The 27,939-nt window shown below is 40.9% G+C and overlaps 1 protein-coding gene across 1 annotated transcript in view; it reads right to left on the reverse strand.

The window, feature by feature from the left end:
• The window catches only part of trabd2a (TraB domain containing 2A), a 74,714-nt gene extending 56,419 nt beyond the window's left edge, over positions 1-18,295 (reverse strand). The window contains exons 1-2 of the mRNA XM_084114941.1: positions 17,727-18,295; positions 14,422-14,982 (exon numbers count right to left, since the gene is read on the reverse strand). Coding sequence (XP_083971067.1) covers positions 14,422-14,982; positions 17,727-17,861 — 696 coding nt within the window. The 5' untranslated portion in view covers positions 17,862-18,295. The remainder of the gene's footprint in view (positions 1-14,421; positions 14,983-17,726) is intronic.
• Between the last annotated feature and the right edge of the window lie 9,644 nt (positions 18,296-27,939).

Consider the following 27,939-nt stretch of genomic DNA (forward strand, 5'->3'; position numbering starts at 1 on the left):
ACAGCACAAACGCCACGGCACTTTAAACACAACCTCAAAAACACTCAGCAGGGTTTCTGCAGATCAATTTAAGACTTATTTAAGACCTTTTTGAGATCAAGTAACAGAAATTTAAGAAATAAAGTGAAGGGAACTCAATACATCAATATGTTCTCTATGTAAATGTTTATGGAGAAACACTTCAGAGTTTGAAAACACATCTTCCAACAGATATCAGTTACTTTTAATTCATTTTACTAAAAAAGAAGAAGCTTGAATCGTTTTGCTCAAAACCACGACAATATGGAAATATCTTTTACTGTACCTTCAGATCAAACTGCAAAAAAGATTCCTAAATCAAGACACATTTACTTCAGATGTAAAACGACATGAAAAATAAAGTCTTGTGTTCTGTGAAATTAATCTAAATTACGTTCATGACTAAAGCAAGAACAAATATCTACTAATGGGCTCAGAAAAATCAGCTTAATTTAGAAGTTTTGACAGATTTTTGTTCACTTAATTTTATAAACATTTTCAAGACTTCATTTTACATTTGCATCTCAAGTAAATTTATCTTGATTTCAACTAAAAACAGAACAAAAATACTGAGGAAGTTTTCATTTTTTGCAATGCATGCAACATTTAATGCCATGACTTTATCAATTCAAGACTTTCTGCTCTGATTTAAGACCATTTTAAGGCCTTAATTTGTGGAAGTGCAAACTGAGACTTTTTAAGACCTTTTCAAGCATTTATAGATTTATCTTTTAGATTCAGCCATCGGACCGGAGTCCGTTCTCAGTCGTTCCTCGTCCTCCATGTTGAACTCGTTCATGATAAAGCTGGATGAGTAATGCTGAGAACTGACTCTCTCTCTTGGAAGAATGGCTGGATGTTTTACCAGGCGACATCCAACTCTAAAGTTCTTTACACACTGAGTCCGAAAGTCTTGTCTGAAATTTTCGCACGTTAAAAAATAAATACGACCTTACGTTGTGTCAATCTCGTTTACACACCACGTTTACACACTAACCCCTGCCTCCGAAACTCTCGTCCGTCATGAAAACATTCGGATCGGGTTCGTTTTTCTGCATTTTTCGCATCCGTATCAGACATTTCGAGAGGAGTTTTGACAATTCAGAGCCACCGAATGACGAATACGAAAATTTCAGACCTTTAGGGGAACTTGGCCATCCAGAAAGAGACTCAACTTATACAGCCTGTCTTGTCTTGAGTATCAAACACTCTCTGATTCTTGAGACGTTGTATCTCTTTGGAGAAGCTGCTTCTTGAACTATCTAAATAATAAAGAGTTCTGCCTTCTCCTTTCTTCTAGACTTCTACTTCAGAGGATCTAGATTCAAGACCAGTGGCTTCTTTACACCGGCCTTTACCTTCACAGGACCAGGCCTTCTTTACGGCCTGGTCCTGTGAACGACTCATAATAATAACCTCATAATCAGCAGATTATCTCCATCTCCATTGGCTGTAATTGGTACTCAACTTGATATGCTGGATGCGATCAGTGACCAACACATGAAATCTTCTAGCATCATTATTGATATAACCAAGAACGACAAAATATTCCCGCAAGTCTTCTCTTTCTTGAGCATATCACTCATATCGCTCATATCGCTCATATATCGCTCACATTGCTCATATATCGCTCACATCGCTCATATATCGCTCATAACGCTCATATATCGCTCATATCGCTCATATATCGCTCATATCGTTCATATCGCTCATATATCGCTCATAACGCTCATATATCGCTTATATCGTTCATATCGCTCATATATCGCTCATATCGTTCATATCGCTCATATCGCTCATATATCGCTCATATATCGCTCATATCGTTCATATATCGCTCATATCGTTCATATCGCTCATATCGTTCATATCGTTCATATATCGCTCATATCGCTCATATATCGCTCATATATCGCTCACATCGCTCATATATTGCTCACAACGCTCATATATCGCTCACAACGCTCATATATCGCTCATAACGCTCATATATCGCTCATATCGCTCATATATCGCTCATATCGTTCATATCGCTCATATATCGCTCATAACGCTCATATATCGCTTATATCGTTCATATCGCTCATATATCGCTCATATCGCTCATATATCGCTCATATCGTTCATATCGCTCATATCGCTCATATATCGCTCATATTGTTCATATATCGCTCATATCGTTCATATCGCTCATATATCGCTCATATATCGCTCATATATCGCTCATATCGTTCATATATCGCTCATATCGTTCATATATCGCTCATATCGCTCATATATCGCTCATATATCGCTCATATCGTTCATATCGCTCATATATCGCTCATATATCGCTCATATCGTTAATATCGCTCATATATCGTTCATATCGCTCATATATCGCTCATATCGTTCATATCGCTCATATATCGCTCATATATCGCTCATATCGTTCATATATCGCTCATATCGCTCATATCGCTCATATATCGCTCATATCGCTCATATATCGCTCATAACGCTCATATCGCTCATATATCGCTCATATCGCTCATATCGCTCATATATCGCTCATATCGTTCATATCGCTCATATATCGCTCATATATCGCTCATATATCGCTCATATATCGCTCATATCGTTCATATCGCTCATATCGCTCATATCGCTCATATCGTTCATATCGCTCATATATCGCTCATATCGTTCATATCTCGCTCATATATCGCTCATATCGTTCATATCGCTCATATATCGCTCATATCGCTCTTATATCGCTCATATCGCTCATATATCACTCATATCGTTCATATCGCTCATATATCGCTCATATATCGCTCATATCGTTCATATATCGCTCATATCGCTCATATCGCTCATATATCGCTCATATCGCTCATATATCGCTCATAACGCTCATATCGCTCATATCGCTCATATATCGCTCATATCGTTCATATCGCTCATATATCGCTCATATCGCTCATATATCGCTCATATATCGCTCATATCGTTCATATCGCTCATATCGCTCATATCGTTCATATCGCTCATATATCGCTCATATCGTTCATATCTCGCTCATATATCGCTCATATCGTTCATATCGCTCATATATCGCTCATATCGCTCATATATCGCTCATATATCGCTCATATCGCTCATATATCGCTCATACCGCTCATACCGCTCATATCGCTCATATCGCTCATATATCGCTCATATATCGCTCATATCGCTCATATATCGCTCATATCGCTCTTATATCGCTCATATCACTCATATCACTCATATATCGCTCATATCGCTCTTATATCGCTCATATCGCTCATATATCGCTCATATCGCTCTTATATCGCTCATATATCGGTCATATCGCTCATATATCGCTCATATCGCTCATACCGCTCATATCGCTCATATATCGCTCATATATCGCTCGTATCGCTCATATCGCTCATATAGCTCATATATCGCTCATATCGCTCATATATCGCTCATATCACTCATATCGCTCATATCGCTCATATCGCTCATATGGCCACTGCGTCTGAGAGCCCAGATCTCGCTATGGTCGTTACTCTTGTAGACGCACATCTCGAACTAACGATTAGTAAGGATAGTATGATCTCTGTATAATATTTAAAGTGTACCTAAAGTATACTAGCAATACTTGAGCACACCCATAACTGTCGCCTCTGGCTTTTGTCTTCATTAGTTGGGGACATTTAGTTTAATATTCCCCAATATTATTGATCTCCTGCATTGACAGCATTATATAAGAACTGAACTGAGCTGGACGATGACATCACGGCTTTCTCCAGAGCGGCTATATATATATAAATGAACTAAATTAATAACTTTTTTACAACAAAAATAAACCATCACTGATCTGGACTGTGACGCTATTTTCTTCTGGAAACAAACTCTGTTGCATTATTTTCCTGTTATCTCTGTAAAGCTGCTTTGAAACACTCTTTATTGTAAAAAGCACTATATAATTAAAGACTTGACTATCAAATACACTAAAGTATATCTTTAGTTGGACCTCAGCACTTCTGGATAACTAAAGTCCATTTAGTACACAGTTAGTTCCAATTTAGCAGACTTTAAGTATATCAGTTCAGGATACCAAAAGTACAATTGCAGGGTATTTATATGAAGTACACATTACAAGTACATGTAAATGTATCTGTCGTATACTTGGCATACAATAAATGTATTTTTTAATACATTTTTGTATATTTATTTTCACTAGGAGAGACTGATATTACAGTTTTTCTGAATTGCTAAAACTCTAAACTCTGGATATTCTCGAAGGCTTAACCCAATAATCTAATAAATGACTCTTTCTGTTAAACATCAGACTGGGTTAGGCAGTTCAACACAGTTTGCAAATCTCACTAAAACACATTTCAGATTCAGACTATGATGCACTTTTACTCTGTAATGCTTTGAAACGATGTGTATTGTGAAAACTGACTAAACACACACACATCTACGCAATCAAAACCAGCGCATTCCTGTCCATCAGTGCTTCACACACACCAACACAAGACTAACAGTGTGTTTGATTCCATTAACAGCTCTCTGATACTCATGTATTAGCACATTAGCACCAACAATAGCGGCTGTAATTGCTCACACACACGTGCTAATGGAGGCTTTCACACACACACACACACACACACACACACACACACAAATCTCTGAGTAACTGTCAATGATGGCAGGACAGAACAAAACAGGGAATGATGGGTATTAAAGAGCTTAAGCTACTGAGATACGCTTACACACACACACACACACACACACACAGCTAATAATAGACTATAACATTAAACACATTTATGTTCTGTAGTTCACCTCGGCTCATTAGAGGAACTAGTGAAGTAGAACAGGAGCGTTCCTGATCAGGGATTCGCCCGGAGCGGTGAAGCCTGTTCCCGTGTGTGTGTGTGTGTGTGTGCAGTGTTTCCCCTACCATTATATAAGGGGGGCGCCCCGCCCTCCTAACGGCTCCCCCCGCCCCCCTTGAAGGTCAAGTAAATTTGATTTGATTTTCTTTATAGCGCCAGATTAATTTTTTTTATTTTATTACAAAAACTAAATAGCCCTTAAGTAATATGTTATTTATCTTATTTCCACGATGGCATGTCTTTTCTGTCTGTGTTTGCGCGTTTACGATTATCCAAATGAGTGCGCAAGCGCGCACACTCACACACAAACAAACACTTGCGTCAAATACAGATGAGCACTAGCGGACAGAGAGCGCGCGGCGGGAAATATGTCGCTGAACTGAAGATGGCAACACTCGCTCTACTGCGAGTAGCAGCCGGAGTAGCTCTCCTGCTCCAAGTCTACGCCCGTTTCACACATATTTCGTTTGCAGTGTGTATGCGGTGAGTATTGTTTTCCGTACCCATGTTTACAGAGCTTTCACACTGCACGTGGATGCAGTCCGTGTCGATGATCGATCCGTTCCAGTTGCGGTGCGTATACAGCAGTGCAGCGATCGTTTCCGCACCGAGTCTATTTTTGCCGTTTATATACTGTCTATGATTTTTGCTGTTCTGCAAACGCTGAATTAAAGTGACAGCGCATGTTTCGTGGTCAAAATTAACACAGATTGACCTGAAAATGTAGTCATTTCACCATAAGTGCGATTAATTAAATAAAATGTATGTATTTATACCATAAATGTATTTAATTAAATGCTACTTTTTTCATTTTAAGACCGGGGTAAAGCAAGGAAAACTACAATTTACCTCAACAAGGCGACATAATGACATTCGTGGAGGTGGAAAAACAAGTTCTTTGTGACATGCAAGATTTATTGTATTAAAATTGAAATGCAAAAGATTTTAATATAAATACATGGTTAAATATTTTACCACTTGCTTGAGCAACTTAATATATAATTATATAGAAGTAATGCATTGAATAATACATTGTTTAAAGTGTGTTTAAACGTGAACGCGCGTTCACAGCAGTGCTGCGCCTGACAGGATTATTCTCTCCAATGCATCATAGAAATAAAAACTTCTCCCATTTAAAATTTGTTTGTCATATAAATGTATTAACTAACATTAACGAACAATGAATGAGCAATATATTTGTTAGTATTTATAAATCTTTTTTTAGTTGTTAGTTAAAAAATAAAACTATTTAAGCTCTGGTCCATTAATATTAACAAATACTTCTATAAATTTAACAAACGTTATTTGCAAAAGTCAATTTTAAAAAGATTTAAATATGTTTATTTTATTTTTTTAAAGAGATATCTTATGTCAACATTTTTTAAAAAAAAATTGTGTTTTATGTTAACTTTTACAAAGCATTACCCTCCCAGACAACCAATTAATGTGATTGATAGATAGATAGATAGATAGTGTCTGTGTCAATTTTCCTCAACCAACCAACCAACTCCCCCCCCCCCCCCCCAAACCTGTAAACCTAGGGGAAACACTGGTGTGTGTGTGTGTGAGTGTGTGAGCGGGGAGACAGAGAGCCTCGGGTGCAGACGTCTGCGGAGAACAACACACACACACAGATGCAGACTCTCATTAGGAGATTAGCTGAACTCAATAGTATTTGGAGGTTTTCCATGGATACACACACACACACACACACATCTGGAGCTTTAAACGACAATGAATATTCAGTGATATTATCAACTCGACTGAAACTATTGGAATTGATCTGAATAATGACACTTTACAGCAGAAATGTAGTTTGTCTCATTATTGATCAACTTTACACTGTTATTGAACTGAACTGAATCAACACTGAACTGAATCAACACTGAACTGAATCAACACTGAACTGAATCAACACTGAACTGAATTGAGATGAAAATGACAATGACTGAAAAAATGTTCTTCCTCAGTGTTTTTGTCTTGTTTTACAGAACAAACATCTAAACATTTACTTGAGGAGCATTTTTCTGACCCCATTAGCAGATATTTTTACTGTCACATACTTCTGATATGTTTTTCATTGCACAAACTTAATATCTGAAGTAATTTAGCTTCTCAAGTAAATTTATCTTGATTTAAAGGGATAGTTCACCCTAAAATGAAGTCACACAGGATCAGGTTTTTTTGAAAAGCTTGATTCTGGTTGCTATTCACTGCCATTATATGGACTTATTTTTCGTTTAATCCTCCTTTTGTGGTCCGAAAAAGAAAGAAAAGCGTACGGCATTAGAACAACACCACTTCACTAATTCTGCATTGACACTGAATTTACTTAATGCATTTTGAAGAAAGCACACTGAAAAACCATGTGTCACACAAAAATCTGATTTCAGAGTCGGCCATTAGATTGTGGGGTTAGTGTGTGTGAGTGTGTGTGAGATGCTCATATGATCGGCCTCTTCTGAACACACAGTTTTCCGGCGGTTCTGTCGGGTCGCTCGACGTGACTTCATACGCGTGATTTAAACGTGCCATTTAAGGGGCACCATCTGTACAAACACCATTTATCATTATTGGCCGTGTTTTTGAAATCCAGTGCGATCTGGCCTGGAGATTATTTTCTCAAACGGTTAAAGTTATGTTTAACGCCACAAAGTGGTAAACATTAACAACACCATTGGAATTCGAGGCTGAGGCGAGAGTTGAAGGCGCCAGGAGTTATTAAAGGAATTGGCCGCTTCGTGCAGTTCCTGATTTAGTCCGAGCAGGATGATCCCGAGATCCAGCTTCCACCTGAAGCCCTAAAGAGCCTCAAACTCGTATTCATGTGTGTGACGTGAGAGTCGAGTCAGCTTTATTTCTACAGCGCTTTATACAGTTCAAAGCAGCTTCAATAATAAACAGAATCAATGATGCAAACTCCATCAAATATGATACAAATTCAGATTCATCTAAAGCAGCTCTACAGAAGACAGAGTCATTATTCAGCTCAGTTTAATAACTGTATAAAGATCATCAATTACGAAATAATTCAGAGTTAGAGTTCAGAGTAATGTTCTCAAAACTTTAGCACAGAAACATTTATACATCATTCATGGAGTGTTTTTCCTAAATGTTTTAGTTGGACATTCGTCTAACGTTTCAGAACGTTCAGAGAACATTCAAAAGTAACTTTCCCATAATGTTTGAAGAATGAAACAATGTTTCCATGAACGTTCACATAACCAAGAAAAAACAACAGCTATGTTTCCATCCACATATTTTTATGTGCCTTTTGGGATATCGCATAATCCAAAACACTGGATGGAAACGCCATAAAAACGTATGAACTCATTTGGATAAATGTTTAATCGGATAAGAAAACATAGAAACACTTTTACAGAATAAGTCCCTCAAAGCTCATGTGACTTTGCCTCAGCGTCAGCTGTGATTGGATACCTGGAGTAACCAGCGGACCAATGGCGTCGCAGCGTCTCTAATGTTGGTTTGGTGTTTCTGAAAGTCGAAGTGTGTGATCAGAATGATTGGGTGTAATTCCCTCCAGAAGCGTCTCACACACGAGTGTGTTCCCGAACACCAGCATCCGAACGCCAGAGAACATGACAGTGTTTACTGTGTTCGTCTGACGCTCGAGACACACTCGTTTATGATGGAGGAGAAACAGCCCGACTGCAGAAACTTACAGTTTTATTACTGATATTTTGCACCAAGGAAGTGATGATTTGCTCTCTTGAACACATGCGATTGAAACGCTGCTTTATTCACAGTTGTTTAATGTGATTTTAAGTTAAATTCAAACTTTGAACAGAAACACAGCTAATGTTAGTGTTGCAAAGTTGAAGAATTATGAAACAAATTCACATTCAGCTGTAAAGTCATTATTCAGATCAATTCAGCTCAAGTTTTGTTCTCATCCAATAGTGTCATTGTTAAAAAGAGTAATATTACTGAATAGTAAATGTCTTTTAAACCAGCACTAGAGAACAGACTCGCTCAGAGGAGATGAAATGACGACAAGCTGTTCAGATCAAATAAACGACTGGAAGTGTTGATCTCATGCTGACAGACGATGAGAACTAGCCGATCTCTGAGGATGAAACGGGATTCGCTTTGAGCTTCGACACATGCAGGAATCTCTTTCAGAAGAGCTTAGAGAAACACGATGATGCTCAAGCTTTCCTGCTCACAGAAACACACTGAGAAACACTGAGAAGTTTGCATGATGTTGTGTGTTATTTTATGCCTTAAAATACTTGTATCCCTTAAAACTCATCTTTGATCACCAAAATTACATATTTAAATGTATGTACATATTCATGCCTTAAAATATCTTGAATGTAACTCGACACCCTCGCCTCATTTAGTATGCGCGGTTCTATGAATATGCAAATGAGCCCCGCCTCCACTCACTCGCTCAGCTCAGAGATCCACTGGTTGACGATCACACGTTGATCTGATTGGTTACAAGGTAGTTTGTGACGTCAGAAACACCAGCGATTTCAAAGCGTGTTTTTGAGACTGTCTTTGGTTCACTGCAGTATTAAAGGGTCATGAAACCCTAAACCAAATCATGGCCCTTTAAGGAGACAATAATCAGCAATGGTGTCGACTTATGAATTTACACATGGTTTGTCTTAAAGCATATTAAAAACAAATTGAATTTGAATTTCATAACTGATGCACTTCACTCAGTTATTGATCTGAACTGAATCCACACTGAACTGAATTACTGTGAATAATGACTCTTTTTAGAGCTTCTTTACAGCTGAATCTGATTTTGTCTCATGTTTGATGAAGTTTCATCACTGATTGTGTTTATTACTGTGAAGCTGCTTGTATAAAGCGCTGTAGAACTAACGCTGACTGGACTTGATGATAACTCTATTCCACTGGATAATCATTCATCAGAAGCAAGCCGGATCAATAGCTCTGTTGTTTGTCTTCGAGCGCGAGCCGCTAGGTCAAATTGCCGTGCGTAATCCCTTTAGCTGCGCGGCGGCATTAGCAGAAACTCCAGCGTCTGAGGCTTTGAAGGTTTCTGGTAATTGCAGGGGTCTAATAGACCGACACCAACACAGGTTAGAGTCAGATTCAGACGCAAACCATTACGCTCAAATCACTTCTAACAACAGAAGACACTCTGAAAGCAGAACGTTTGTACAGCTGACGCCAATCATTCCTGCGGTTCTCAGATCAGAAAAACAACTCAATCCAGCTAATACACTGATTTATAACAAAACTCACTTGTATAATAAATGGCTTTTTACAGCAACAATTGCAAGTTACCGGTGTTGTTTTCTCATAAACAACAATAACCAGATGTTTAATCAGCCTTAATGCACGAATAAAGCCACAAGTGATAAAAGCGCATGTGAATAAACACAGTTTGACACGGACAGGGTTTCCATTTCTGATAGAAAACTGTTTTTTTTAAATGTTTTTTGAGTCTCTTCTGCTCACCTAACCTGTATTTATTTGATCAAAAATACAGTAAAAACTGTGAAATATTATTGCAATGTAAATGTAATGTAAATCAATGTAAAGTGTAATTTATTCCTGTGATCAAAGCTGAATTTTCAGCATCATTACTCCAGTCTTCAGTGTCACATGATCCTTCAGAAATCACTCTAATATGAGGATTTGATGATCAAGAAAACAGTTCATATTTCTGTGGAAACTTCTGTGTTTATTTTCCTGGATTCTTTGATGAATAAAAAGTTCAAAAGAACAGCATTAATTTGAAATAGAATCTTTTGTAACATTATAAATGTCTTTACTCTCACTTTTGATCAATTAAATGCATCCTTGATTAATAAAAGTATTAATTTAAACCTTTCAATATCTCAAGGGATTTTTCCAAATACATGGAAAACTGCTATTGTGTCACCAATTTTTAAAGCAGGAGATCCCCAGATTATCAGTAACTATAGACCTATCAGTATTTTGCCTGTTGTATCTAAGGTGATGGAGAAGTGGGTTTCGGAGAAAATAGTTTTTTATTTGAACAACAGTGACTTTAGCCTGCATCCTATGCAATTTGGTTTTAGAGCTCACCATTCAACAGAGACTGCTACCCTTTTCCTTTTGGAAAAATATTAAATCCATGATGGATACGGGTGGTATTGTGGGAGCAATTTTCTTGGACCTTAAAAAGGCCTTCGACACTGTAAATCATGGAATACTTATTAACAAGTTAGCTTTTTTAATTTTTTCCAATGATACCATTAAGTGGATTGATTCATATCTAAAGGGAAGAACAAATTATGTAAAGGTCCAAAGTCACAAATCCACTTCTTATACAAATAACACTGGTGTTCCGCAAGGATCTATACTCGGGCCACTGTTGTTCAGTCTTTATGTTAATGATTTGCCTTTGGTTGGTTAGAAATTCTATTATATGCTGATGATGCTGTTATTTATGTACATAGCAGCACAAAACAGCAAGCTGCTTTAAAACTAACCAGTGCAATGAATTATATCACAACATGGCTTGACAGATCATGTCTAACGTTAAATGTTGGTAAAACGGTTAGCATGTTCTTTTCAAAGCGACCATGACCAGACATAATGATATCAGGTCAAAATTTGCAAGTTGTGACTGAATACAAGTATCTGGGTGTTTGGATTGATTCGAATCTTTGTTTCAGAACTCATGTTAAACGTATGTGCAAACGAGTTAGATTTGTTAGGGATTCATTCACCTTTGAAACTGCTATGATATATATGAATGCCATGATTATCCCGCATTTTACATATTGTTTGACAAGCTGGGCACAAGCTAACAAGTCTACAATGAGGTCACTTGAAAGTCTTTATAAACATACTCTTAAAGTTTTAGTTCAGAAACCTAATAATTTTCACACTTGTCAAATTTTAAATACCCATAGACTTCTGAGCTGGGAAAACTTGATCACTTACAGTAATCTTTGTCTAGTCTATAAGATATTGCATAGTACGGCCCCAGCTCCACTGAAGAGATCTGTTATGCCGAGAGAAGGCACTCATGTCACCAGAGGTATCACAAGAGGGGACTGTATCATTCCCACTCGAAAAAGTGCCTTTAGTCAGTCAGCGTTCTCTGTAACAGCAACTAAACAGTGGAATCTATTGCCAAGGATGATAAGAGAAACAGACACTTATCGTTCTTTTACTGGTCAGCTTAAGAACTGGCTAATTGATAATCAGATATGTGCACATTAGACTACTGACTGTCTACTGAGAATTGTTGCTTGTTAGCAGATTGTCTTGTGTCAGACTTTGAAATTTCTCATTATGTTTTAGCCTATATTGTGTGCTGACGTTGCTTGTTACTTATTGTGGTGTGTTGTATCTGTTTTATTATTACTTTTCTATGTTGTTATTACTTGTGGACTGTAAAAAGTCATTTTATGTTTTTTATATGCTGATTTTAGGTTGCCTTTATAATAACTGGCCAGTGACAACAGATGAAAATTAGCCTGTTGAGCTAACTCTGGCTCATTTACAGTTATTTTACTGTTAATCAATGAGCACTGTCCCTGTAAAATAAACAAATAAATGAAATGAAAATTTCCTTTTTTTATTTTTTATATTAATCTCTTCAAACGAATCATCATATTAGAGTGATTTCTGAAGGATCATGTGACACTGAAGACTGGAGTAATGATGCTGAAAATTCAGCTTTGATCACAGGAATAAATTACACTTTACTGTATATTCACATAGAAAACAGATGATTTACATTAGAATAATATCTCATAATTTTACTTTATTTTTGGTGAACAGAAGAGACTTCTCCAGTCACTGTAAACACACTGGCCCAGAATTAATTGCATATTCAACAGCAGATCTGTAGTGATTGACTGTGTTTAAAGGGGTGGTTGATTATGATTTGACTTTTCTAACTCTAGTTAGTGTGTAATGTTGCTGTTTGATCATAAACAACATCTGCAAAGTTACGACGCTCAAAGTTCAAAGCAAAGGGAGATATTTACTATTACAGAAATCGCTTTTTAAGGACTACAACAAACGGCTGGTAGAGACTACACCACATTCCTCCCGGGTTAGTGACATCACAAACCCTAGAATTTACATAAACCCCGCCCCCGGAACACGATTTATAGATTATCATGACAGAATATGCTAATCAATGACTAGAAGATAACTACACATAATCTTCATAACTTCTTCAACTAACCATTCAGAAATGTCCTGTTGCTTCTACATGTTGTCACTTCTTCTTGAGTCTCTCCATCATTGTCTAACTCCGGTTTGAACATAAAAGGCTAAAAGTTTTAGAAATGATCAGTGTGTGTGTGTGTGTGTGAGGTAAAACGACACAAGCTCTTGAAGCTCCGCCCCCTGTGCCGGGAGCAGCAGCTCATTTGCATTTAAAAGGGCCCACACACACACACACACACACCTGAGAGAAGTTGAGGCCGTTGAGAGGAAGGCACACACACACACACACACACACACACACACAGACACACACACACACACACACCTGAGAGAAGTTGAGGCCGTTAAGATGAAGGCACACACACACACACACACACACACACACACCTGAGAGAAGTTGAGGCCGTTGAGAGGAAGGCACACACACACACACACACACACCTGAGAGAAGTTGAGGCCGTTGAAAGGAAGGCACACACACACACACACACCTGAGAGAAGTTGAGGCCGTTGAGAGGAAGGCACACGCACACACACACACACACACACACCTGAGAGAAGTTGAGGCCGTTGAGAGGAAGGCACACACACACACACACACACACCTGAGAGAAGTTGAGGCCGTTGAGAGGAAGGCACACACACACACACACACACACACACACACACACACCTGAGAGAAGTTGAGGCCGTTGAGAGGAAGGCACACACACACACACACACCTGAGAGAAGTTGAGGCCGTTGAGAGGAAGGCACACACACACACACACACACACCTGAGAGAAGTTGAGGCCGTTGAGAGGAAGGCACACACACACACACACACACACCTGAGAGAAGTTGAGGCCGTTGAGAGGAAGGCACACACACACACACACACACCTGAGAGAAGTTGAGGCCGTTGAGAGGAAGGCACACACACACACACACACACACACACCTGAGAGAAGTTGAGGCCGTTGAGAGGAAGGCACACACACACACACACACACCTGAGAGAAGTTGAGGCCGTTGAGAGGAAGGCACACACACACACACACACACACACCTGAGAGAAGTTGAGGCCGTTGAGAGGAAGGCACACACACACACACACCTGAGAGAAGTTGAGGCCGTTGAGAGGAAGGCACACACACACACACACACACACACACACACCTGAGAGAAGTTGAGGCCGTTGAGAGGAAGGCACACACACACACACACACCTGAGAGAAGTTGAGGCCGTTGAGAGGAAGGCACACACACACACACACACACACACACACACACACACACACACACACACCTGAGAGAAGTTGAGGCCGTTGAGAGGAAGGCACACACACACACACACACACACACCTGAGAGAAGTTGAGGCCGTTGAGAGGAAGGCACTGCTCCTCCACCTCCTCCACGGCGCCGGTGCTCTTCCTCATCCGCTGGGCCTCCTGGGCCAGGTACAGGTCCAGCACCGGCACGCCCCGGCTCTTGATCTCCGCCTCCGTCAGCGCGTTCACCATCAGCATGACCCACACGGGCCGCTTGCGCTCCCAGTTCCCGGCGATGGCGTTGAACAGGTACTCGGCGTACAGGCCCTGGCCCCGCTGGTCCGGGGTCATCCAGGACGGCAGCATGAGCCGCACGTACTCCAGGTGCGCCTTCAGCCGCAGGTACAGCTCTCCGGGCAGCAGGTCCTGCAGGATCTCTCCCGGCGGGAGCAGCTGGCAGGAGCTCAGCGCCGAGATGGTGAACGGGTCGGTCAGGTCCAGCTCGAAGAACACCACCGCGCTCTCCTGGAACGCCTGCTTCGAGTTCTCCGGGATGAAGTCCCACACGCGGGTGTACGGGACGTGGATCGTGCCGTAGAAGAACGCCGGCGGGTCTCGCTTGATCGTCCACAGGAACGAGTTGAGCTCGCTTTGCTGAGCAGAGAGAGAGAGAGAGAGAGAGAGAGATTGTTTCAGAGATAACAGGGAAACGTCCTGTAACACGAGGAGCTGAGAGCTGAGATCAGTCCTGCGCTCGCTGACAAACCACTGTAAATAAACGTTCTGGAGTGACTCGAGTTCCAGAAGGAGAAGCAGAGACTCGAGAACAACCGCTGAACACAACAGCACATCACTAACTCACAGTTGGGTTCGTCAATCCAGCGTTTTACACACACACACACACAGGACCGAAAATGAACACTCGCCAAGCGCCAAAGTATATGAAACAGTGTCAACATTTTTATGAATTAACAATTCAAGATTGCCAAGTCAGCTTTATTTATACAGCGCTTTTACAACAGAGATAACAGGAAAATAATGCAACAAAGTTTGTTTCCAGAAGAAAATAGCGTCACAGTCCAAGTAAGTTCAGTGAGTTCAGGCTCATTTTTGTTGTAAAAAAAGTTATTAATTTAGCTCAGTTATATATATATCCGCTCTGGAGAAAAGGAAGGAGTTGAGATCGCTGTGCAGAGAAAGAGAGAGAAGGTTTATCAGAAAAGTAGAGCTTTGGGTTTTTCAGCGGCTGATGATTATGATGAAACGCTGATGATGCTGATCAGATCAATAAACATGATCAGTGTTCAAAAGTGTTTCAGGATTCTTTGATGAATTGAAAGTTCAAAAGAACAGCATTTATTTGAAATAGAATCTTTTGTAACATAAATGTCTTTACCGTCACTTTTGATCAGTTAAAAAGTTTTAAATTCTTTAAAATAAATCTAACTGACCCCAAACAGTGTAAATACATACATCCATATATAATATAATATAATGTAATATAATATTAAAATAATTAGAAAATTATAAAAGTAGATGTTTTGGAGTCTCTTTTGCTCATTTATTTGAGAGAGAGAGAGAGAGAGTGTGTGTGTGTGTGTGAGAGAGAGAGAGAGAGAGAGAGAGTGTGTGTGTGTGTGTGTGTGTGTGTGAGAGAGAGAGAGAGAGAGTGTGTGTGTGTGTGTGTGTGTGTGTGTGAGAGAGAGAGAGAGAGTGTGTGTGTGTGTGTGTGTGTGTGTGAGAGAGAGAGAGAGAGAGTGTTTGTGTGTGTGTGAGAGAGAGAGAGAGAGAGAGAGAGTGTGTGTGTGTGTGTGTGTGTGAGAGAGAGAGAGAATGTGTGTGTGTGTGTGTGTGTGTGTGTGTGTGTGTGTGTGTGTGTGTGTGTGAGAGAGAGAGAGAGAGAGTGTACCGCTGTACGGTAGTGAAATATGGGGTCCACTCAGTCCTCAGAGCTATACCCGTTGGGACAAACACCCAACAGAATCTCTTCATGCAGAATTTTGCAGATACATTTTACACGTACACAGAAACACACTAACAAATGCATGCAGAGCAGAATTAGGCAGATACCCACTGATAATTAACATCCAAAAGAGAACACTCAACTTTTTTAACCACCTGAAATCCAGCCCCCAAGACACACTTCACTCCAGAGCCCTCCGAACCCAAGAGCTGAGCCCAGAGAAGAGTCCCCTGTGTCAGCTGGTACTGAGGCGAACTGACCCACGTCAGAGACAAAGGACAGAGGACAACACTGCCTCCCAAACACCAATCAGAGTCAAGCAAATCATAGCACAATGCAAAGAAACCTATCTGGAACATTGGAAAGAAGAAACTAAAAGCCAAAGTAGACTAGAATGTTATTTGACCCTAAAAAGAGATTATAAATGAGCAGAATATCTCTCTACTGTCAGAGATAGAAAGCAGAGACAGATCCTAACCAGGTACAGGCTCAGTGATCACAAACTGGCAATTGAAACAGGAAGACACAAAAAATCATGGCAACCAAAAGAAAGCAGAACGTGTGATCACTGTTTGACAGGTGAGGTTGAGACAGAGATGCACTTTCTCCTACAATGTGAAGCGTTCAAAGACACAAGGAACCTTTACTTTAACAAATTTAACCATATAATCCCAAACTTCAAAGACCTGAATGAAATTTCTAAATTAAACTTTCTCCTGGGAGAAGGAGACAGAACTTATCTTGCTGCCCAATATGTACAAACATGCCACAACCTGAGGGCCCATGAGTGACCGACACACACAATATATCCAAACATTGTGTTAAGTTTCATAACTTATATATAGTAAAGTTATTACTATATAAGAACATTACTATATGTTTTTTTTATTTTTATTTTTTTATTGTTCATATAACTGTTTTATTATGTTTGTATATATTACGTATATATTTTATTTGTATATTTTGTATACTTTGGCAACATTGTTTCAAAAACTTTCATGGCAATAAAGCCCCTTTGAATTGAATTGAATTGAGTGTGTGTGTGTGTGTGTGTGTGTGTGTGTGTGTGTGTGTGTGTGTGTGAGAGAGAGAGAGAGAGAGAGAGAGAGAGAGAGAGAGTGTGTGTGTGTGTGTGTGTGAGAGAGAGAGAGAGAAAGAGAGAGAGAAAGAGAGAGAGAGAGAGAGAGAGAGTGTGTGTGTGTTTGTGTGAGAGAGAGAGGAGAGAGAGAGAGAGAGAGAGAGAGAGAGAGAGAGAGAGAGTGTGTGTGTGTGTGTGTGTGTGTGTGTGTGTGAGAGAGAGAGAAAGAGAGAGTGTGTGTGTGTGTGTACATATGGTAAAGTTGCATGACATGAACTGATTGAATGTAATATTAAACAATACACAAAGTATATGAATATTTCTACAATAATGCAGTTCTCAGAGTGAAGCACTTACTCTGGTGTGGATCTCACAGTCGCTGGAGTCTCTGAGGTGGAGCTGGTCACATCTCACCATCATAATCACACAGCTCTGGAGAAAAGCGCTGAAACTAACCTTCATCTTCATCTTCATCTTCATCATCATCATCATCACTCAAGCGTTCATCACTGACGGTCACAGTAATGCACTCGACTGGAGGATGAAGCTCCTCATCCTGGACAAGATCTGGAGTAATCCATCAACACCTGAGGAAGACTCGAGATGACATGATGAAGAGGAAGATCTCAGCAGATCCATGTGAAGATCAGTCTGTCATAAACTCATGATCCAGAGAGAAGCGCGGCTGGGAATCACTTCACACACATCCTGATCACACACACACACACACACACACTCACTCACTCACACAACTCTGTAAAGTTTGTAGTTCAGCAGATCCTCTTTGATTTTCTCCTCAAACTCGCCGAATGACGCGCGTCAGTAAAACACTCGCTTCCTCCGCAGGTTCTGTCGCTCACTGAGTCCCCCCCCCCCCCCCCCCCCTCTCTCTCTCTCTCTCTCTCTCTCTCGCTCTCTCTCTGTGTGTGTGTGTGTGTGTGCCTTTACCTTCCCCCAGCCCCTCACTCTCCCCACACAGGGTAAATAATGTGATTCGAGCATCTCAGACCCCCGCAGGAGCGCGCGCGACACACAGCGAGTCCAAACGCACGCGCGCGCGCGGCTCACGTCTGTCACACACACACACACACACACACACACTCAAATAATCTGAAAAATTCAGACGTTCTGAATCCTGGAACCAGAGCAAGACAACTTCTTTTTGCACATTTATAATATACTTTGATGAATTGTTTCATAATCCGACGAAACTTCTGGAGTCAAGTCACATTTATTCATACAGCGCCTCTTACAATACAGAGTGTTTCAAAGCAGCTTTACAGTGATAACAGGAAAATAATGCAACAAAGTTTGTTTCCAGAAGAAAATAGCATCACAGTCCAGCTTAAGTTCAGTGATGTTTCATTTTTGTTTTGAAAAAGTTATTAATTTAGTTCATTTATATATATAGCCTCTCTGGAGAAAACCGTGATGTCATCGTCCAGCTCAGTTCAGTCCTCATATAATGGTGTCAATGCAGGAGATCAATAACATTGTTGAATAAATATATATATATATATATATATATGTATATATATATATATATATATATATATATATATAAAATGTCCCCAACTAAGCAAGCCAAAAGCCAAAGGCAACAGTTATGGAGTGTTTATGAACACACTGAGTCTCCAGGATTATCATCATGTTTTATCAGAGGATTTTCTTTTCCCCATAAAACACTGAAACTTGCTTTGGGTTACAGGGCATTACAACCTCCCATCAAAAAATAAATTAATAAAAATTTGACTTTTGGTGGGTTTGTTACACTTGTGTTGTTCTCACTTCCTAGTCAAAAACGACTGGCCTAAAAAAAACTGATTATAAATATTTGTTTACGCTGTGTTGAGATATTGGCAAACACTGGACTCAGTCTTTTTTTGTCTGTGTTCTTTGAGTTAGCACCAGGTTTGTGTTTGTCTGTGGAACGGATTGACCGTTGGCCTCAGAGATCTGCAGGTTTAGTTGGATCATCTCCTGCTTATATCATATGATATGTGTTGATGGTCACTGATGTAAATGTGAGGATCTGAATAAAGATCTCCTGTGTTTGAAGCTGCTGCTGTTCTCTCGTCTCTTAATGCTCGTTTCATTTGTGTGACAATGATGTTTCACACTGAGAGCTTTAATGAGAGACGTAATGGGATCACTTGGGGCCTAAAATAATCTTAAATTACGTTTATTTTTCTGACTCCATTGACAGATATTTGTCCTTGTTTTAAGCACAAACTCACTTTATTTTGATACATTTTTCACTAAACAAGACTTAATGTCTTCAGTCATTTTGCTTCTCCAGTAAATGTGTGATTGTCCCTGTGTGCCTGTGATTTCGCAATGCTTAGTTTGTTCTCACACTAATATAAATGAAATATTAATGGTGACAATATTCCTCTTAATAAACACACAATGTCATGACAGAAGTATTTGATCATCATCCTCATCATCACTAAAGCCCCTCATCTTCAATGCGCTGAGAGGGCAGGTTACAGCTCCCTCATGTGGTGGTTATGAAATATGAACAATAATTGTTCTCCAGACATGTTTGGAATATTTCAGTCTGATGGCTTCTTGAGTTTGACGATCAGAAGCTGAAGATCCGTCATGAGTTTGATTCCCAGTCAATGCATGAACTCATATAATCAATATAATATGAGTCACTTTGGCTGATGACTGTGTAAAATCATCTGAGACAGTGTCTGTCTATGAGTGTAATGACATAGTTATTAATACATGCAACAATATCTTGAAGAAAGACTTTCCAAAAGGGGCCATAAAGAACCGTTTTCATTCCCTCAAAGAACCTTTCAGCGATCAGCTCTTAAAAGAACCATTTTTTCTCAGTGTGAATAAAATTTTAATAACTTTTTCCTCTATAAGGAAGCTTTAGTGCGATGGAAAGATTCCATGGATGTTAAAGGTTCTTCATGAAACCATTGATGCCAGTAGAGAAGCTTTATTATTAGGAGTGTGGAATGTTTTCATGCCTTACATATTCTTATATACAGTAAAGCAGTTACAGCTGTGATCCACTCATTCTTTATTCTATTCTACCTTAATATATTGTCCACATGTCAGAATTATAGTGAAAACTGTGAAGTTGCACAAATGTAAGTCGTTGTGATCAAAGCATGACAAGAATGGAAACTCTTAAATTTGAGCTTTGTCTTTAAAAAGAAACTCCTACTTGGACACAATTTAAAATTGCCTACTAAATTACTTTGAATAATTTGAGCAGAAGCCTTTTAATTCCCTAGATTTTATATGATAAATGACCATCCTATCTGTGATAAACTTCAGCACAGACGACAAGAAGCTCACGCCATCATAACACCATCGTACAGCGAGTCTCGAGATGTAGATAAACACCATCATAACACCATCGTACAGCGAGTCTCGAGATGTAGATAAACACCATCATAACACCATCGTACAGCGAGTCTCGAGATGTAGATAAACACCATCATAACACCATCGTACAGCGAGTCTCGAGATGAAGATAAACACCATCATAACACCATCGTACAGCGAGCGAGTCTCGAGATGTAGATAAACACCATCGTACAGCGAGTCTCGAGATGTAGATAAACACCATCATAACACCATCGTACAGCGAGTCTCGAGATGAAGATAAACACCATCGTACAGCGAGTCTCGAGATGTAGATAAACACCATCATAACACCATCGTACAGCGAGTCTCGAGATGTAGATAAACACCATCATAACACCATCGTACAGCGAGTCTCGAGATGTAGATAAACACCATCGTACAGCGAGTCTCGAGATGTAGATAAACACCATCGTACAGCGAGTCTCGAGATGTAGATAAACACCATCATAACACCATCGTACAGCAATTCTCGAGATGTAGATAAACACCATCATAACACCATCGTACACCATCGTACAGCGAGTCTCGAGATGTAGATAAACACCATCATAACACCATCGTACACCATCGTACAGCGAGTCTCGAGATGAAGATAAACACCATCGTACAGCGAGTCTCGAGATGTAGATAAACACCATCGTACAGCGATTCTCGAGATGTAGATAAACACCATCGTACAGCGAGTCTCGAGATGTAGATAAACACCATCGTACAGCGAGTCTCGAGATGTAGGTAAACACCATCATAACACCATCGTACAGCGAGTCTCGAGATGTAGATAAACACCATCATAACACCATCGTACAGCGAGTCTTGAGATGTAGATAAACACCATCGTACAGCGAGTCTCGAGATGTAGGTAAACACCATCATAACACCATCGTACAGCGAGTCTCGAGATGTAGATAAACACCATCATAACACCATCGTACAGCGAGTCTCGAGATGTAGATAAACATCATCGTACAGCGAGTCTCGAGATGAAGATAAACACCATCGTACAGCGAGTCTCGAGATGAAGATAAACACCATCGTACAGCGAGTCTCGAGATGTAGATAAACACCATCATAACACCATCGTACAGCGAGTCTCGAGATGTAGATAAACACCATCATAACACCATCGTACAGCGAGTCTCGAGATGTAGATAAACATCATCGTACAGCGAGTCTCGAGATGTAGATAAACACCATCATAACACCATCGTACAGCGAGTCTCGAGATGAAGATAAACACCATCGTACAGCGAGTCTCGAGATGCAGATAAACACCATCGTACAGCGAGTCTCGAGATGTAGGTAAACACCATCATAACACCATCGTACAGCGAGTCTCGAGATGTAGATAAACACCATCATAACACCATCGTACAGCGAGTCTCGAGATGAAGATAAACACCATCGTACAGCGAGTCTCGAGATGTAGATAAACACCATCGTACAGCAAGTCTCGAGATGTAGATAAACACCATCATAACACCATCGTACAGCGAGTCTCGAGATGAAGATAAACACCATCATAACACCATCGTACAGCGAGTCTCGAGATGTAGATAAACACCATCATAACACCATCGTACAGCGAGTCTCGAGATGAAGATAAACACCATCGTACAGTGAGTCTCGAGATGTAGATAAACACCATCGTACAGCGAGTCTCGAGATGTAGGTAAACACCATCATAACACCATCGTACAGCGAGTCTCGAGATGTAGATAAACACCATCATAACACCATCGTACAGCGAGTCTCGAGATGAAGATAAACACCATCGTACAGCGAGTCTCGAGATGTAGATAAACACCATCGTACAGCGAGTCTCGAGATGTAGATAAACACCATCATAACACCATCGTACAGCGAGTCTCGAGATGAAGATAAACACCATCGTACAGCGAGTCTCGAGATGTAGATAAACACCATCGTACAGCGAGTCTCGAGATGTAGGTAAACACCATCATAACACCATCGTACAGCGAGTCTCGAGATGTAGATAAACACCATCATAACACCATCGTACAGCGAGTCTCGAGATGAAGATAAACACCATCGTACAGCGAGTCTCGAGATGTAGATAAACACCATCGTACAGCGAGTCTCGAGATGTAGATAAACACCATCATAACACCATCGTACAGCGAGTCTCGAGATGTAGATAAACACCATCATAACACCATCGTACAGCGAGTCTCAAGATGAAGATAAACACCATCAGAACACCATCGTACAGCGAGTCTCGAGATGAAGATAAACACCATCGTACAGCGAGTCTCGAGATGTAGATAAACACCATCGTACAGCGAGTCTCGAGATGTAGATAAACACCATCATAACACCATCGTACAGCGAGTCTCGAGATGTAGATAAACACCATCATAACACCATCGTACAGCGAGTCTCGAGATGTAGATAAACATCATCGTACAGCGAGTCTCGAGATGTAGATAAACACCATCGTACAGCGAGTCTCGAGATGTAGATAAACACCATCATAACACCATCGTACAGCGAGTCTCGAGATGAAGATAAACACCATCGTACAGCGAGTCTCGAGATGTAGATAAACACCATCGTACAGCGAGTCTCGAGATGTAGGTAAACACCATCATAACACCATCGTACAGCGATTCTCGAGATGTAGATAAACACCATCGTACAGCGAGTCTCGAGATGTAGATAAACACCATCATAACACCATCGTACAGCGAGTCTCGAGATGTAGATAAACACCATCATAACACCATCGTACAGCGAGTCTCGAGATGAAGATATACACCATTAGAACACCATCGTACAGCGAGTCTCGAGATGAAGATAAACACCATCGTACAGCGAGTCTCGAGATGTAGATAAACACCATCGTACAGCGAGTCTCGAGATGTAGATAAACACCATCGTACAGCGAGTCTCGAGATGTAGATAAACACCATCATAACACCATCGTACAGCGAGTCTCGAGATGTAGATAAACACCATCATAACACCATCGTACAGCGAGTCTCGAGATGAAGATAAACACCATCGTACAGCGAGTCTCGAGATGTAGATAAACACCATCGTACAGCGAGTCTCGAGATGTAGATAAACACCATCATAACACCATCGTACAGCAAGTCTCGAGATGTAGGTAAACACCATCATAACACCATCGTACAGCAAGTCTCGAGATGTAGATGAACACCATTGTACAGCAAGTCTCGAGATGTAGGTAAACACCATCATAACACCATCGTACAGCGAGTCTCGAGATGTAGATAAACACCATCATAACACCATCGTACAGCGAGTCTCGAGATGTAGATAAACACCATCATAACACCATCGTACAGCGAGTCTCGAGATGTAGATAAACATCATCGTACAGCGAGTCTCGAGATGTAGATAAACACCATCATAACACCATCGTACAGCGAGTCTCGAGATGCAGATAAACACCATCGTACAGCGAGTCTCGAGATGCAGATAAACACCATCGTACAGCGAGTCTCGAGATGTAGGTAAACACCATCATAACACCATCGTACAGCGAGTCTCGAGATGTAGATAAACACCATCATAACACCATCGTACAGCGAGTCTCGAGATGAAGATAAACACCATCGTACAGCGAGTCTCGAGATGTAGATAAACACCATCGTACAGCAAGTCTCGAGATGTAGATAAACACCATCATAACACCATCGTACAGCGAGTCTCGAGATGAAGATAAACACCATCATAACACCATCGTACAGCGAGTCTCGAGATGTAGATAAACACCATCATAACACCATCGTACAGCGAGTCTCGAGATGAAGATAAACACCATCGTACAGCGAGTCTCGAGATGTAGATAAACACCATCGTACAGCGAGTCTCGAGATGTAGGTAAACACCATCATAACACCATCGTACAGCGAGTCTCGAGATGTAGATAAACACCATCATAACACCATCGTACAGCGAGTCTCGAGATGAAGATAAACACCATCGTACAGCGAGTCTCGAGATGTAGATAAACACCATCGTACAGCGAGTCTCGAGATGTAGATAAACACCATCATAACACCATCGTACAGCGAGTCTCGAGATGAAGATAAACACCATCGTACAGCGAGTCTCGAGATGTAGATAAACACCATCGTACAGCGAGTCTCGAGATGTAGATAAACACCATCATAACACCATCGTACAGCGAGTCTCGAGATGAAGATAAACACCATCGTACAGCGAGTCTCGAGATGTAGATAAACACCATCGTACAGCGAGTCTCGAGATGTAGGTAAACACCATCATAACACCATCGTACAGCGAGTCTCGAGATGTAGATAAACACCATCATAACACCATCGTACAGCGAGTCTCGAGATGAAGATAAACACCATCGTACAGCGAGTCTCGAGATGTAGATAAACACCATCGTACAGCGAGTCTCGAGATGTAGATAAACACCATCATAACACCATCGTACAGCGAGTCTCGAGATGTAGATAAACACCATCATAACACCATCGTACAGCGAGTCTCGAGATGAAGATAAACACCATCAGAACACCATCGTACAGCGAGTCTCGAGATGAAGATAAACACCATCGTACAGCGAGTCTCGAGATGTAGATAAACACCATCGTACAGCGAGTCTCGAGATGTAGATAAACACCATCGTACAGCGAGTCTCGAGATGTAGATAAACACCATCATAACACCATCGTACAGCGAGTCTCGAGATGAAGATAAACACCATCATAACACCATCGTACAGCGAGTCTCGAGATGTAGATAAACACCATCATAACACCATCGTACAGCGAGTCTCGAGATGAAGATAAACACCATCGTACAGCGAGTCTCGAGATGTAGATAAACACCATCGTACAGCGAGTCTCGAGATGTAGGTAAACACCATCATAACACCATCGTACAGCGAGTCTCGAGATGTAGATAAACACCATCATAACACCATCGTACAGCGAGTCTCGAGATGAAGATAAACACCATCGTACAGCGAGTCTCGAGATGTAGATAAACACCATCGTACAGCGAGTCTCGAGATGTAGATAAACACCATCATAACACCATCGTACAGCGAGTCTCGAGATGAAGATAAACACCATCGTACAGCGAGTCTCGAGATGTAGATAAACACCATCGTACAGCGAGTCTCGAGATGTAGGTAAACACCATCATAACACCATCGTACAGCGAGTCTCGAGATGTAGATAAACACCATCATAACACCATCGTACAGCGAGTCTCGAGATGAAGATAAACACCATCGTACAGCGAGTCTCGAGATGTAGATAAACACCATCGTACAGCGAGTCTCGAGATGTAGATAAACACCATCATAACACCATCGTACAGCGAGTCTCGAGATGTAGATAAACACCATCATAACACCATCGTACAGCGAGTCTCGAGATGAAGATAAACACCATCAGAACACCATCGTACAGCGAGTCTCGAGATGAAGATAAACACCATCGTACAGCGAGTCTCGAGATGTAGATAAACACCATCGTACAGCGAGTCTCGAGATGTAGATAAACACCATCGTACAGCGAGTCTCGAGATGTAGATAAACACCATCATAACACCATCGTACAGCGAGTCTCGAGATGTAGATAAACACCATCATAACACCATCGTACAGCGAGTCTCGAGATGTAGATAAACATCATCGTACAGCGAGTCTCGAGATGTAGATAAACACCATCGTACAGCGAGTCTCGAGATGTAGATAAACACCATCATAACACCATCGTACAGCGAGTCTCGAGATGAAGATAAACACCATCGTACAGCGAGTCTCGAGATGTAGATAAACACCATCGTACAGCGAGTCTCGAGATGTAGGTAAACACCATCATAACACCATCGTACAGCGATTCTCGAGATGTAGATAAACACCATCGTACAGCGAGTCTCGAGATGTAGATAAACACCATCATAACACCATCGTACAGCGAGTCTCGAGATGTAGATAAACACCATCATAACACCATCGTACAGCGAGTCTCGAGATGAAGATAAACACCATCAGAACACCATCGTACAGCGAGTCTCGAGATGAAGATAAACACCATCGTACAGCGAGTCTCGAGATGTAGATAAACACCATCGTACAGCGAGTCTCGAGATGTAGATAAACACCATCGTACAGCGAGTCTCGAGATGTAGATAAACACCATCATAACACCATCGTACAGCGAGTCTCGAGATGTAGATAAACACCATCATAACACCATCGTACAGCGAGTCTCGAGATGAAGATAAACACCATCGTACAGCGAGTCTCGAGATGTAGATAAACACCATCGTACAGCGAGTCTCGAGATGTAGATAAACACCATCATAACACCATCGTACAGCGAGTCTCGAGATGTAGATAAACACCATCATAACACCATCGTACAGCGAGTCTCGAGATGTAGATAAACACCATCGTACAGCGAGTCTCGAGATGTAGATAAACACCATCGTACAGCGAGTCTCGAGATGTAGATAAACACCATCATAACACCATCGTACAGCGAGTCTCGAGATGTAGATAAACACCATCGTACAGCGAGTCTCGAGATGTAGATAAACACCATCGTACAGCGAGTCTCGAGATGTTGATAAACACCATCATAACACCATCGTACAGCGAGTCTCGAGATGTAGGTAAACACCATCATAACACCATCGTACAGCGAGTCTCGAGATGTAGATGAACACCATCATAACACCATCGTACAGCGAGTCTCGAGATGTAGATGAACACCATTGTACAGCAAGTCTCGAGATGTAGGTAAACACCATCATAACACCATCGTACAGCGAGTCTCGAGATGTAGATGAACACCATCATAACACCATCGTACAGCGAGTCTCGAGATGTAGATGAACACCATTGTACAGCAAGTCTCGAGATGTAGGTAAACACCATCATAACACCATCGTACAGCGAGTCTCGAGATGTAGATGAACACCATCATAACACCATCGTACAGCGAGTCTCGAGATGTAGATGAACACCATCATAACACCATCGTACAGTGAGTCTCGAGATGTAGATGAACACCATTGTACAGCAAGTCTCGAGATGTAGGTAAACACCATCATAACACCATCGTACAGCGAGTCTCGAGATGTAGATGAACACCATCATAACACCATCGTACAGCGAGTCTCGAGATGTAGATGAACACCATCA

The sequence above is a fragment of the Abramis brama genome (assembly GCF_963993115.1).
Source record: "Abramis brama genome assembly, chromosome: 5".
In the NCBI taxonomy this organism is placed as follows: Eukaryota; Metazoa; Chordata; class Actinopteri; order Cypriniformes; family Leuciscidae; genus Abramis; species Abramis brama.